Source organism: Scatophagus argus, chromosome 6, assembly GCF_020382885.2.
Source record: "Scatophagus argus isolate fScaArg1 chromosome 6, fScaArg1.pri, whole genome shotgun sequence".
Classification (NCBI taxonomy): Eukaryota; Metazoa; Chordata; class Actinopteri; family Scatophagidae; genus Scatophagus; species Scatophagus argus.
In genome coordinates this window covers 1,561,538-1,577,057 of record NC_058498.1, presented here as the reverse complement: position 1 = coordinate 1,577,057, position 15,520 = coordinate 1,561,538, and the positions used below count along the sequence as shown (strand labels likewise).

The 15,520-nt window shown below is 45.3% G+C and overlaps 1 protein-coding gene and 1 long non-coding RNA gene across 4 annotated transcripts; one reads left to right on the top strand and one right to left on the bottom strand.

Annotated features, from left to right (window-relative positions):
- Positions 1-302: 302 nt before the first annotated feature.
- On the bottom strand, positions 303-13,276 carry rhpn1 (rhophilin, Rho GTPase binding protein 1). Of its 2 annotated transcripts, none has more exons than XM_046391986.1 (16): positions 13,008-13,276; positions 12,717-12,810; positions 10,691-10,806; positions 7,363-7,491; positions 6,570-6,645; positions 5,939-6,016; positions 5,689-5,813; positions 4,627-4,793; positions 4,171-4,358; positions 3,937-4,093; positions 3,070-3,198; positions 2,787-2,981; positions 2,631-2,707; positions 2,393-2,539; positions 1,882-2,034; positions 303-1,800 (listed from the first exon to the last, which is right to left on the bottom strand). In XM_046391986.1, the coding sequence occupies exons 1-16, from the start codon at positions 13,025-13,027 to the stop codon at positions 1,591-1,593; spliced, it is 2,061 nt and encodes a 686-aa protein (XP_046247942.1). In that variant the 5' UTR covers positions 13,028-13,276; the 3' UTR covers positions 303-1,590. The 2 variants fall into 2 exon arrangements, with proteins under 2 accessions (XP_046247942.1, XP_046247941.1); XM_046391985.1 differs by having other exon boundaries at positions 303-1,803; positions 13,008-13,271.
- LOC124060730 lies at positions 1,688-5,309 on the top strand. Of its 2 annotated transcripts, XR_006843623.1 has the most exons (6): positions 1,688-1,837; positions 2,403-2,574; positions 3,091-3,248; positions 3,429-4,078; positions 4,179-4,344; positions 4,624-5,309. It is a non-coding gene; the product is annotated as an uncharacterized LOC124060730 (long non-coding RNA). The 2 variants fall into 2 exon arrangements; XR_006843622.1 differs by lacking the exons at positions 1,688-1,837; positions 2,403-2,574 and adding an exon at positions 2,831-2,970.
- Positions 13,277-15,520: the final 2,244 nt, after the last annotated feature.

The following is a 15,520-nucleotide window of genomic DNA, read 5'->3' as shown; positions in this document are numbered from 1 at the left end:
TAGCTCGGTAGGCCTGATGTCGCTAACCAATCGCTACCCAGATACGCTCATGTCAGATCAGTTACGGATGATTAGCTAGTATTCAGTTAGCACAGCTGACCCCATCATTAACTAACTTTTCCTCTGCTGGGAGCTCATCTTCATAAGGTTATTTTTCTTTTCACTCTGATGATGAACGAACAGCTAGTCTCCCACCCCATGATGCTCCGCCATTCATATTCCCTCTGCTCTCATGTGCACCTTTGAGGTGGTTTCCTGTACAGCATGTGAAAAACATTCAAACAGATGAAGCTGACAGTAACTGCTCAGTCACTCTTACTGTATTTATACATGGAAAAAATACTGTGCAAATCCCCAAATGTCATTCAGGGACGGTCAGATAACCAGTAAAAAAACAAAGCAAAACACACAAATATTTACTCACTCTCTCTCTCTCTCTCTCACACACACACACACACATTTGTTTCCTTCAAACCAGAAGTTACTTTCACATATTTACAGAACAGCCTCAGAGAAATGTTTTCCTTTTCTTTCCATTTCTTCTCAATGTTTGAAAGACATCTGGAGACGTTTGGAGACTCACCACATGAAAATCTATAACAAAATTCTGTTTTGTCATAGATTTTCATATGGTGAGTCAAACACAAAAAATCCAGTTTCCGTTACTACGACCTGACAATTTTGGGCAAATTTAAATGATCTTTGACAGATTTTGAACGGGACACACTGACAACATTTACTAAAAAGTACAGCTTAATGAGAAGTCATTGTGTTTGTCCCTTCTGGCTTTCTGTACTCTATGGACCACCCATCACACAAACCTCATACAGTCAGACTAATAATGTGCTACAGTTCTATGAAAACTATCTGAGTGTAACATGCAGCACACAACCTCGTGTTCATTGTTGAAGCATCAGCTCATCACTACATTACTGATGGGAGATTTCTACTTTCCAATATTCACAGTGCGTTTAAAAAACAAAACTCTGTAGTGCTCTTTAAATCATCTAAAAATGACAGAACTAAACAAATATTTCACTGAACTGAGGATGAATCGACCTCAAACTGAAATCCGTCAAAAGGTCTGTGATGGTGTGTGGAGCACTTCAGTGGTTTAGCAGGTCACCGTTTTCTGTAAATCAGACCATTGGGGATAGTAAGACACAAAAAGTATGGGGCTTGTTTTTTTGCTGCTTTACCCTCTCAGTTATTCAGTTACACCAAGGGCTGAGGGGATACTGGATTCTGATTGGCTGTAAGGTGTCAGTAAATTGGTGATAATGAACCTCAGCAGCGACCCCGGTGCTGTCGCGGCTTTTTTTAATGGTGAAGCGTCCCTACAAGGCAGCACAGCACAGCATACTGAGGCAGGAAAGCTCAACTCAAAACCTTCACAGAAGCAACAGTAAATTAGCAAAAAGCTACATGCTACATGACTGCGCTGTAGCATGTTTTTGCTGGGTTGAACTTTGCGAGTGTTTATTCCACCAGAGCACCCCCTGCTGGTGTTTCTTGGTGCTGCACTGCTGTCAGTCTGTGCCACGTGCTTCATGGCTGAGATTCCCTGAGTACTTCCTCTGCAGTCCTGCCTCAGTACATGGCCTCGGTGTCTCGGATGCTTCCAAACGACAAACTGAAAGTGCTCCCGAGTCTCTTGGTGACGCCGCTGCCTTCCCTCTTCTTTTTCCTGTTCCAGTTCAACAAGGAGGCGGAGCTCTGGCCCTTGGCTCCGCCCAGCAGACGCTGTCGAGTGTTTTCTTTATCGCTGCTGTGGGACAGCATGACGGCTCTCCTCTCCACCTGCTAACACATGGAAAAAGTCTTGGTCAGCACACAGGTAAACACACATACACTGAAAAAGCAGCCATCACACTTGTTTACCTGTGTGTCATGTGAGTGTAAGGTGACCACACTGAGCTCCACCCCTCTGTCACTGCAGCTCTTTAGCATGTGGACCACCTCGCCATGTTTGGCCCATTTACAGTCCTGTCCGTCCACTGCTACTATGTAGTCTCCTTCTCTTAGTCCCGCCTCCTGCACAGGACACAAACATCAGGAAATGCCTGAAACTCCCAGTCTGACTGTTCCAACCTCCTCACTCCATCCTTTACACCCTCTAGTGGTCAGAAATTCCTGATTGCAGCTTTAATACACTGACTGAAATTGCTATGCAGATTTTTAGGCTGATTCAACATTAAGGCTCTTTGTTTCCAGATTTTAAAGAAATCTTACTAATTTAACAAAAAAATTCCCAGAAGCAGATTTAATTTTTTAAAAAACAAACTTAAATGAACTGAAAAGTATGCATCAGAAGAAAAAACAGTAAACAAATAAATGAGCAACAAAGAGTGAATCAGAATCTAACTTTGTGTTTCTGAAATGAGCTTCTTACCGCTGCACAGCCTCCAGGCACCACTCCAGCCACCAGGACGGGGGAGTCTCCTCTGAGCGTGAGACCCAGTCCATCCTCCCCCCTCTGCAGACGGATCACGTGGACGGGACCCCAGCGAGCCCGCGCACAAAACACAGACAGGGGCCCCTGCAGCACAGAGAAGCGGTTCAGCTCGAGAAGCAGTACGTCACTGTGGGGCAGCTTGTGTGTTTCTACATGTTTGATGTTAATGTCCTACCAGTCTGTGGAAGATATCGGTGACTTGGACTGTGGAGAAGTTGGGTGGAGTGATTTCTGGTTTCTGATGGGTTTGAGCTGGCGACAGACGACACCACAGTCAACAATCCTGTCATTTAAGCACATATTATTGATAGGACTTGAAGTGAACACTTACACTGGATTTCTGGAGCCTCAGCGGTTTCATCGAAGTCGTCCTCTCTGTCCAGTTCTGAGTACTTGTCCAAAGAGCGTTTGTGTGCAAGAGACAGGACGTCCTGCAGGATGTCCATCTTCCTCAGGATCTTGCACAGACTGTGGACACGCATGGCCTCCTCGTGTCTGATCACGGCACGCCGCAGGTGAGCTTTACCTGCAGACGTTGTGTTAAAATAATGCCGTGTTGAACAGAAAAGTGTCTCACAGCAGCTTCCTGATGTCTCCACTGCACATGAACTCACCAAGCTTTCGTCTTTTCTCAGGGTCTCGTAAAACCTGGCTGAGCGGTGGTCCTGCGGGGACGTTGATGTAGAACTGGAGGAGAGCCTTCTCTGCTTCCTCATCAGCCGCCTCCTCCTCCTCAGCAGACACTGCAGAAGAAGACAAGTTAGCATGGACACACAGCACACGAGGACATGAGGTGAGGATAATCAAAGGGAAATTCAAGTTTTCTCTTTAAAGGGAGCCTTTTATGCCCTTTCCAGCTCTCCATGATTCAAAGTTTTAAAAACCCCTTATTAATCTTCTTGTGGCCCTTTATGCAGCCTCACTCAGTTAATCCTCTGTCTGAAACACTCTGCTGCCTCTCGTATCTCGACAGCACAGCGATGTGGAGACCTGAACATGATGCGGCTGGGCCTCACTGATCACTGCACAAAAACTGAATTTGGTGTAACTGGATCGTATTTCATGGACAAAATGATTTGGTGATTTACAAGCTCCCTGTTGGACAGGACATTGTTGTCATTGTAACTCGGCCCATAAAGCAGAGTTCAGGCAGAACTCTTCACGGAATTTGATCCAGACCAGACGATATGATCCTGTGGACTCATCCCGGTGCTTCGTGGGTGTGCTGCTCCTGGAGGAGATGACCAATAAACTTGCTGACAACAAAATGTCAGATTGCCGTGAAAGTATTAAATACTGATGGAAGTGTTGCCTTCAGAGCAGTCCGAAACCTGAGCCTTTTCCTTACAGCGATTACTTTTCCACCTTTACTTCATTATTTGAAACTTTGGCCACCGCACAGTGTGACATTTCACACAGAAACAAAGGAAAAGCATAACAGGTTCCTTTTAAAGTGAAACGTACTGAACGGTTTGACTTACTCGTGTGGTCGCAAAGTGCAACGGCAGCGTAGTAGTGTGAGAGGGCACGGAAGTGTTCGGATTTGACCTGGACCATGGACGCCCAAGAAAACGGCACATAGTCCTTCATCAGAGGCTGCGTCATGGTCTGCTGCACTAACAGGTAGACGTCTGACACCTGCAGGACACACACACACCTACAGCGTGAGTGCCAACAGGACGAGCAAAGACACAACCTGAGACGTGTTAACTCACCCTTGCAGCCTCTTGTGCCAGACGCAGCTGGGAAGTGAAGTGTGTGTCCTGTGTGGTGAGCGTGACACGTTCAAACACACACTCCTGCACCTGGGCAACCATCAGCCGGACCAGCATGCAAAGCGACGGGCTGCTCATGTCCAGACTCGGAGCGTTGGAGAAATTCTCCTTAAGGTAATTAAACGCACCTAAAAACACAAGCACACACAAGACTACTGTTGTTCTAAAAGAATCAAACTGTTAAATTACAAAAGTCAGTTGACAGAAACTTTCCAAGCATTTTGACAGTTGAAATAAAAACCATTCTTTGTTCTGAGCTCCTGATGTTTGAGGATCTGCTGCTCTTGTCTAATTTTTAATTGTAAACCGAATGTCTTCATGTTTGGACTGATGGTCTGACAAAACAAGCAGTTTAAAGCCGTGTTTGTGTGTGTTTGTGTGTGTTTGTTTCAGTACCTGCAGCTCTCTGAAAGGCGTCCACAGCTTTGTCTATGCCAGCTGTGGCAGAACGGTCCTGCCGAGCTCCAATCTGTGTGTACAGAGCGCCGATGTTGAACAACACGCTTCCTTTCTCGAAGGCCAACGTACGCTGACACGACGGAACGCCTGTCAGAGAGTCGTACCTGTGGGGCAGACAGGTGGGCATTAACTGTCCCATCGGTGTGAAAGAGCTTTTTCTGCCACTCACAGGCTGAGCTCTGACTGTCCAACATGGTCTTCCCACATGTCAGACCCTCAGAGTAAACACCTCAGCCTGTCAGCGGCTTAAAAAGCAGGGATGGGCGAGTACATATTTCTGACATAAACATAGAAGACTGCAAACAGAAAGTTTCAAGAGGCGGTATGAAGAGTAGTTTGTTTAATAAAAGTAACTTGCTAAAAGACTTCAGGCTGAAACACAAGGACGAACACAAAGAGGCTGAAGCTGCTGCGGTGGAAAAGAAGAATCTCCCACAGACCGTTAACAGACCAGTCTGTTTTATTTTGCACTTTTATTTATTTAATTCAAACAAATACTAAAACTCAGAGAGCTGATTGTGTTTTATTTTACACTATAGTTTCTTTATATAAATACTAAAACTCTCTATTGTAGGATGACTGCTGCCTTTTTCAGAAATAAAAGGTGTTTGTTCAAAATGGTCTGGCATTGTGTTCATTGAAATTGTCCATATATATATACACACACATATGTATATACATGTCTCAAAAGTACTAATGGTATCGGTGAGTACTCAAGAGTGAGCATTTTTAATGGACGTAATTTTGATGGTTGGAAATTAATCTCAAATCTTGTCTGGAGAAAAACGAAAACGGCCGAGTGGGACCAAACTGTGAAACATTTTTTCCTGTATACACTAGTCACATGACGTCTGAAGACCAATCACAGAGCTGGCTGCTCGAGTAACAACGAGGTCATTAAAACTGAGAAATGAAGTTTCACTCGTCATCTTCTCTCCACACAACCAGGCCTCAGCACTTTAAAATAACCTTTCACAATAAAAAGAGCTCAGGTCCTACCAGTGGAAGTGCACCCCCAGGTTCCTGTGTAGGGGGAAGAAGCGCTGGTCCAGGTAGTACATCTGGTTGTAGTACTCTACCAGTAGCTCCAGGCCTGCCTGGTTACGACTCGGCGTACGCATGGCCTGCACAAACAACAAACAACAACATCTAAACTCATCTGACAGCAGGTAAACTGATGTTGTACAACCCCTTTCATAAAAAACAAACTTAATACTAAACCAGAAGTCGTATGAGTGCAGTTATTAACCTGTCTGAGCTCCATAAGCTCCTTGATCTCCTCGTCGTAGAGGGAGCTGTCCTCTCCGTAGTGCTCACAGATGAAGTCCTACATGTGAGGGGAGACAGATGGACTTTTCTCTGAGACTGCAGACCTTCACAGAACTCTCAGGGTCTCGCAACAAAGATACTGAACCAGATAAACTGATCAGACTTCACTCGAGCAATAGAATGACTGTCAGATACGTCTAGAAATCATTTGCTTCACCTTCAGTTTTAGATTTTTCACATCAGTTTCAAGCCCCAACATGTTTAAGTCAGGTTTATAGGCCCCATCTGTGATTAAACCCAATTTTTTTAGTGTGCCAGCGTTCTGGGTGCAAGCAAAGGATTTGTTAATGTAATTAAAGCAGGCCAAATGAAGAATGACCTTCTTCAGGTGTGTACTGGAAAACTGAACAGTCAATAAAACAAGCAGGAGATCATACAGTCAGAAATGTGCACCAAAACAACTGACTGGTCCAGTGGCCTGAGACATTAATGGCGGACAGACGCAGTCCCTGTCCCTGACCGACATGTTTTAAACAGTCAGATTCTCTCAGATGTTTCTCTCTCAGGGAACAGGAAGCTCTCGAAATATAAATATGAGAAGATGTCTTCACCTGAATGGAGACTGTGAAGTCCACCTCTTTGGTTTCTTTTAATCCGAGTGGGATCATGGGAACGTTGACGGCCTCACTGTGAAAAGAAATAAATTCAGTGTGTGTGTGTGTGTGATCATGTTTCACTACGTGAACACCAGCGTGTCAACACACAGTGACAGTCAGGTCAGCCCTGCCATCTGCTCGTCTTCAAACCCAGCGGGCTCACTGTTCGCTGCTTCGTCCTGTTAATGAGCTAAATCCACGTATTAACCCCCACGGCCCCGACAGACGCCCCCCCATTCACAACCAACATAAACACACACACGCCACAGGGTCATTAATGACCGTCTAATCAGGGGATTTATCCCTCCCATGACCCAGAGCTGCAGGACTGCACACACACACACACACACACACACACATACTGTACACTTGTGAGGACCCTTCCTGATGTGATTCACGGGCTCCTCAGCAGAGCCCCAACTGAAACGTAACCCCAACCTAAACAAAATCTTAACCCCCAGCAGCCCTGTGAGGAACTGAGAACAAAATGTTCTCACTCAACGTTTTCCCAAAGGTCCCAAAGATAGAAGTACGCAAGCAAGTACACGTGTACACACACACACACACACACACACACACACACACTCACAGTGTGAATACAAAACCGTGATGGAAGCTCATTTTCACCAATTATAATTCTCATTAGACTAATGAGAGTGGCCTGGAATTCATGCAACAAATATCTGTGTGCACGTGTGTGTGTGTGCATGCGTGTGTGTGTGTGTGTCTCTGTCTGTCAGCTGTCTACCTGTCTGTCTGGTAGACCTCCATGTTGCTGTTGAGCTCCTCCAGCTCCTCTTTGAGCAGCTGCAGGTTGGAGTTGACAAAGCTGAGCTCCAGAGCCACCGTCTCCTTCACCTTGTTGTTGGTCGTTGCCCTGCAGACATGAACACACACACTCAGGTGTATAACACATCAAAAAAACAAAACAAAAAAACTGGGGTGAATCTGCATTCGTGGCACCAGAAACGCACTAAGTTAGCAGACTTTTCGTTGACACAAAACATGTCTTCTCATCTGTCTGTCCACTCCTCCATCACCCGGAGGAGTAAAGCCAGCTCGCTCTGCTGCGGGGGACTCGGGTCAGCGACACACCAAGTCCCCGCTAATCTGAGGTGTGACTGGGTTGTCGTGGTAACTGGTGATGTAGTGGGGAATACGGCCCAGGAAACAATGTGGACAGATAAAAACAAAACTGTGGAACACTGAGATGAGTCTGGCGCTGTGTGCTGACATGCTGACAGAGAAATCACCTGAAGGACCCCGTCTTCGAAACAGTTTGTGGCCCCAGAGTGCACCTTTAAACCACCTGAGAGGTTTGAGGGGAAATGTGTCTCTGGTGGGACTGACAGATGTATGTACACTAAATATAATTAGACATGATGAACTTTACAGACCTTATATGAAGCAATATTACAGACTTTGGAATGTTTGCTTTTGGAGAAACTAAAAATTGTGCTTCTTTAACACACAGCTGAGGGAAAATGATGCAGCTGAAGCTCACCTGAGTGCTCATGTTAATCTGTCCAGTACGACCACTTCACCTTCACTTCTCTTGTCATCTGTCACTCCCTCCCTCAGTGTGTCTCTCTCTCTCTCACACACACACACACGTATATCTAGGATCAAGCCAAGGGCAATCTGATTAGTCAGCTTTAAATGGGCTGCCAAACATCCCCTTCACACACACACCCTCCTGCACGCACACCACACTCCAGCCTTTTGAAAGAAAAACAGCCTTTCATCCTGGGAGTTTCTGACATGACTGACTGAAAAACTTGAGATGTCAGAGCAAAGCTGAAAACAAATTCACAATCAAACTAACTGACAAGAAGACTGGGATTAAACAGGTTACTATTAGCTGCTCATCTGAATTCCCACAGACAAACACACGCCGAAGCACGCAACACGACGTCTTCACCAGCCAATCACAAACCCTGATGAGTTACAGCCCCTCTTCATCTGTAATTAGCAAGCTTAACCGCCCCCCAGCCGCCCACCTCCACCAGCTTCAGAGAGAGTGAAGGGAAAATGAAAGCGAGAGGCTTTGTGTGAGTGAGTGAGTGTGGATGATTCCAGTTCACCGGAACAAGTGAGGACAGACAAAAAAAGGTCTGACTGTGCCAGACAAATAAGTGGGGGATGAGCTGCTGGGAATCCCAGGGCAGGAGGTGGACACAAAGCCGGCTGATTACAGGCCTGCAGGCTCTGTGTGTGTGTGTGTGTGTGTGTGTGTGTGTGTGTATGTGTGTGTGTGTATGGGGGGGGGGGTTGTCTTTGTCTCCATGACCCGTCATCCCAATGGAAACAGCAGGAGAGTTTGCTTTATTTCCCTTAAACTGAGTCATCACCTTTCAGGGTAACAGCCTCAATCCAGTCAAAGTGGAGCTGGAGAGAAAGTTGCTGAAGAATAAACATCAAGACTAGTGTTGGGTTTCCGGGTTCTCCATCTGGCGTACTTAAACCATCAAGCAGCTCGACTGAACCGGCATTTGTCAGGTGTAAGTGAGAAGAGTGAGCAGCATGTGGCTAACAGTTAGTTAGCAGGAGCCCCGGGACAGCCGGTGGGCTCGGGCTTCACTGTGTTTCAGTTCATTTTAATTGGACTGATTGGTTAATTAACTAACATTTTCAATGACTGAATAATCACTTCATTCCTTCATTCCAAACAACAGAGTTTCCACTGAGGTATTGCAAGTCTGACAGCCTCAAATTTCTATGATAAAATACCAGACTGAACTATAACGACGGTAATCTGTCACTGATCAGTCTGTGAAAAAGATCCGTGAAAAACCTTCGCTGTAGCCAAGCGAGTCCTGTGTTGGTCGTCTTTTAATTAAAGACACTGTTGTTTTCTGTGTTGAGCTAATTAGATTCTGACACGGCACCACTAAGGAGCGCCTTGCTTTAATGAAGTGGTGACTGTGACTCCTCCTCCTCCTCCTCCTCCACCTCCTCCACCTCCTCCATAGAATCTTTATGAGTCAGTACTTTGTTTTCACACAGTTTTGTGCAGTGGGCTATTCATGTTGTAAATGTTCCCAAAGCTGCTACAACAAATGTGCAGACCAAATGTATGCACATATATTAAATGTGTACTCGCTGCAGGAATGTACTCGAGCCTGAGAAAGAGTGGAGGGGAAAGAAAAAGGCAGAAGGCGCAGAGAGATGGAGAGAAGCTGGCGGGGATAAAGATGACGCTAATGTTTTTGGAGAGAAGACTTTGATGTTCTGCCACAGCGTCTGTTTTCATTTCCCTCTTTTCTTCACCAAAAAACGGCTTTAAAACACAAAGCCTGCAGTTCTGCTGGGTGACTGTAACACAGCGTGCAGTTAGAGACAAGACACACAAGCAGACGGACACATAAATGTACCAGTGAGCACAAACAGAGCCGTAAAACTGGGTGGTGCTGGTGTGTGTGTGTGTGTGTGTGTGTGTGTGTGTGTGTGTGTGTGTGTGTGTGTGTGTGTTTTGGAGGAGAGTGATCTCTGACCTTTTCCCATCACAGGACACCACCCCAAACGTCACAGAGCCAACAAGCTAACAAAGAGCGACCGGTGCAGAGCAGAGCAGCAGTTAGCTCTGAATCCTGAAGCTGACCGAGGACAAAGTTTTCAACCAAAATGGCTGCCGTGAACGCCGAGTCGCCCTCACTACACTGGAGACTGCAGTAAACTGCAGACAAACACGTCACCAGAAAGAAGTTGGAACAGTTTGTTACCCTTCAGTGTTCGGGTGACTCCGTCATGACACACCTGACTGATCAACACGCAAACGCCAAATAACCTCTAATGGTTTACGCCAACACCAATAACAATTATTAGTCACCAAGAAGACTGATGACTGATGTTTGAGGTTTCAGCCTACAGAAAATAGTTTTTAAGTTCTTGTACTTCAGTTGAGTTGTTCCTTTGTCTGTTACTTTATACTGCAACTTCACTACATTTGGGAGGCAAATACACTTTTAACGTACTTTTTACTCCACTTTAATTATCTGATGACTTGAGTACCTCTGCAGATTCAGACTGGATCCTGATCCATCAGGTCATCGGTCTGACCCGTCCCAGCACCTCACCTGAACAGGTTCTCTGCTCCGGCTCTCATTCTCATCTCCTTGTTGATCTGCTGGTTGATGCGAGCTCGCCGGTGCTGCAGTTTACTACGCTGAGTCTGGGCGAAAGGATCACATCCCTGCAGGGCACAGAAGTTAATGAACCAATGAACGATGAACCGTAGCACGTCTGACAGTTTCAGGCTACACAAACTGCTGTGCTGTGACTCAGAAAAGGTTGTTAGTTATTATCTGAATATTCAGCTGACCTCCTCGAGCGAGACTCGTGTTGCTGGTCTAACTAAAGGGATTTTACTCTTCATCATGAAGCTCTCTCTCCGGAGGCAAATAAGCACCCGAACGTCATCAGTGAACTGCAGTGTTTTACAGCCCGGACAGAAAGCTTCCTGGAAGGTGCACTTCAGGACAAAAAGCCCACGATGGAGAGGACATCGTGAGGTGACGGGTGTGTCAGAGATGCGGAGGAAAGATGCGCAGAGAGCCTTGGGGATGCTAAACATGGTGATACATTGGCATGGTCCAGCAGGGAGGAGATCTGCTGGTACGTCAGAGCTGACGAAGATTTAAAGGCCTCACTTCAGCAGGCATTGTGCCGACAGCAGAACTGTTTTCAGTTGAACTTCCTCTCACTAAAATCAGCAATCTATCATACAATGCACCACTGTTTCACATGTAAAAGGTAAACAGATGTGCTGTAGCATGACAGATGGAGCAGCTGGACTATAAACATGCCGCACACTCCCTTTTCCTTTTCCTCACTGCTCTTCTCGCAGCCAACTCGTACACTTTATCACACTCTTTCTCCCTTTATCTTTCGCCTTCCCTCTCACCCAGTTAAGGTGTTTGTTTAGCATGCACACGTCGAGTAATCCTCAGAGTGCCTGCGTGGATTAGACTCCTGGCCGAGCTCCCACCTTCGTTCTACCATCGGGAGGGCAGGAGGACGGAGGCTGCTCGACATCTGTGCTTCAGGTGATTTCCTCTGAGCGTTCGTCTTGTCTTTCAGCAACACAAACACTTAAACAAACGCTTCTTCTCCACACTCGAGCAGCAGAAGGTGAAGTGCCTTGTTTTAGGGCACCTTATCTGTTATTAATTCCCTTCATCCAAGTTTTCCTCACTCAGACCAAAAATAAACCCACAGAGGCTGACACCAGCTGACACACAAGACACCAACAGAGGTAAGTGTATGCTCTGTAAAATGGTGGATGAAGTTAAGACTGTGACTCTTCTATTACTGCTGTTGCTAACTTGGGAAAAAAATCAGCCAGCAGAAATCATGCAGAAGGGGGACTCTCAAAGCGCATCCAACTCTGTAGAATTGGTGCGCAGAGCCACCATTGAAAGCGCCCTCACCTCCTCCATCACTGTGTGGTACCCCGCATCCTCCGCCCACACCGAGAACAGACTGGAAGGCATCGCGCCAACAGCCAGTCGCCTCACGGGCCTCAAACAGGAGCCTGTGAGTGTTCTGCACGATGGCAGATCCAGGCAGAGTGGGGACCCAGCACACACACACACAGCTCACTTCCTGTTCACAACCCTCCCATCAGGCCACAGGTTCAGGTCCATCAAGACCAAAACCACCAGGCACTTGAAAAGTTTCTCTCCCCAGGCCATCTCTCCTGAACTCTCTTTTTTTAAAATGTATTGTTATGTGGCGCTGTTACATCAGGTCAAATTCCTGTGTACACATCTGGCGAATAAAGAGATTGTGATCCTGATTAACTTAATTGTCTGTCTATAAAAATGAAAAATAAGGACCAGCAGTATGTTTACATGATGGACAGATTGTACTTTAGGATTATGATCCGCAGTCTGCAGTTAACTTACTTTTGACTTCATGAAGCCACCAGGGAGCTACAGCGGATCTCCAAGACTGTTCTCAGACCCTTTCCTGAAGTAAATCAGACGCCCTTAGTGTGTGTGTGTGTGTGTGTGTGTGTGTGTGTGTGTGTGTGTGTGTGTGTGTGTGTGTGTGTGTGTGTGTGTGTGTGTGTGTGTGTGTGTGTGTGTGTGTGTGTGTCACCTTGCGGATGCTCCCGCTGTGGCTGCCCTCTGTGGGTAACGTTGAGGGCATGTCGTCGTCAGAAGCCCCGTCTGACTGGGACATCTCAAACTCTCTGTGGACAGTCAAGCCAACATGATCTCACTCCAAAGTGTCACTTTTTACACATACTTGGCACACGGGACCCGGTGCTTTAAACAAAGCTCTTAGCTTTAAAATATGAGTAAATAAACGGCTTTCACGCTAACAATGCTGAACTAAGAGCGGTGCGTTAAGTTAGCTAACGTTAACGAGTCGCGGTTCGACACTTGCCTCGTTGCAGGTTCCTCCATCGTGTAGCAACGACAAAAGCGGCCGAAACCTGCCTACATTTCTCCCAGGTTTGTGTGATTCCGAGTGCAATCAAAGCTCCAAGGGTCCGCCGACTGTAGACTACAATAAACAACTTTTTAGTCCTCCACACAACCCAGCTTCAACTTTACATTACATTATGATAGCACCTCCTCCGCTCGCTGTTTTCAGAGTGCAGCTGCAACAGCTTATTCACCGAGGCGGGCCGCCAGGCCAGCAGGGAGCCAATCACCTTTCAGCGTGTGTGAGCGAAGGTAGAAGTGACAAATCAGATGGGGGATTATAACAGAACGACAGCTACATCTGACCAATTACAGGTCGCTCGAGGCGTCCCCCTGCTCGGCGGACCGTTGCTAGGCAACGCCAGGGCCGTGGCCTGTGTGTGTGTTCTCCAGACAGTCTGTAGAGGCTGAAACTGACTGAAAACATGAATACAAACGATTTTAACTTCATTTTTATCTTGTCTTCAACGGAGGCCCCGAATATGTCACGGCAGGATTTTTTATTCTTCATTACATTATTCGTACGTTTCCTTGACGACCCTTAGGATCAGCCGTCAGTTCAGCGTCTGCAGTTTGACGTCTTTGTCGTATTTTGTGAGTCTGGCTCACCAAATAACAGCATTTTGCAGCAGCCAGCCACACTTGGTGCAGAACATTCTTGTCTACTAATTCGTCCTGATCCAATTTATTTTAGTCCCATGAGTTTGGACAAAACCATATTGTTTCAGGGTGGTGTGGACTTCATGAAACCACCTGACCTCATTCGGTCTCCCTGTATGTTGTCGCTGTCTGACAGGGGTTGGGGACTGCGGTCAAGCCAGCCTCCTCAGTGTTTTCGAGTGCCACCGTATATGAGACACTATGGTAATGGCGAGTTCGAACCGATTTCACAATAAAAGCAGCGTCCGGGCAACTAGGCAAAGTTACATTCAATCATTAAATAAAGAAAATAAACATAATAACTGAATGCTGGGGCTTCTCCATTCGTTCGGCCACGTCTCCATATGACAGGTCCTCCTGTCCTGGTCCACGGTCGCCCAGTCCACCGGAGCAGTTTCCCCACAAAGCCACGACCGGTCAGCTCGGAGGTCAAGTCGTCCACCATTAGTTGTAAACCATGAGTTTCACAGAAAATAAGTAACAGATAACAGAGTTCTGCATCCTCGTGTAAAACACATTTGCCATTTAAAACCAATAAATGCGTGTATGTATCAGGCGTTGAAGTTACCTTATATCATGACAATATCAGTGTTTGTTATTTCCAAATCCGTTTCGTTCATCCTCTCGTCCATATGTTTCCTCCTCTGGTTTACTGCAGTCACACTAAAAACTATGCAGCGAACATTTTTTACAGGCGGTGGAAGAACTACTGAAATGTTTTACTCAGTAATAGCACAAATAATACAATGAAATAATTTTAATGTATTTTATATATTTTACTCCTACATTTTAACTTCATCACTGAGGGAGCCTGAGAACAACAATTTCATTGCAAATGACAACATTTTGTTTTTGAACACACAGTTACTCCGTGTGTGTAGTCTGTTGTTTGGCCACTTGAGGGCGCTTTTACCCTTCTTTTAAACCCACTAACATCACATTTCTATGGTGCAGGGGCAAACAATTTCTTAGTATTTGTTATTGTTTCTGGAGGGCCAATTTATGGTATTTTCTACTTTTACTCCACTGCAGATTTAGTTTAATAAAACAAAATATAATCAACAAATGAATCATGACATAATATTATTATAGCTGTAGATAAAATAACAGTATTGATTAAAAGACACTAATTAAAACACTTACTGAGTCCAGTTGTAGAAATAATTTTGATTAAACCAAATGACAAATTTCCATCAGCAGAATCAACCTTCTGTACTCACAGTTTTATTTTATTTTTTATTTGTGAGATGAAGCTCCCTCAGGTATCCTGCAATAAAAATCAATATCAACACTTCGACATTGACTTCATTTGAATTCAGAGCTTTAGAATCAATGTTCTGCTGCTCGCAGTGACTCGCTGCCCCACACGAGCCGGTGTGACATTTTCAGACAATCAATAATTTAGTGTGCTTTGCTCTCTTTTCAGCACAAACAATGAGGACGACGTGCTGTCACAGTGAAAAATGTCTCCGTTTCACTGATGCTCGCCTCAAAGTCAAGTGAGAATAATTTTATGAGGCTAAAAGCGATTAAGAATAGAATAGATTTTCGGCATAATTTGGTGATCATTTTTAATCACAAAGTACAAAAAATTAACATAATTTTGCACATTTGAACAATTTAGTGCAATCAAAATCAACATGCCTACTTTGCACAATGCAGCCATTTGTACAATATCGCAGTACTGTTTAGATATCTTTATTCTGATTGTTTATATCTCTTATTCTGATTGAGTTTTTTATATTTATATAGTGTTGTTTATATTTATTTGCATTAGGTATTTTGTTAGGTAATTGGGCTTAACCAGGACAG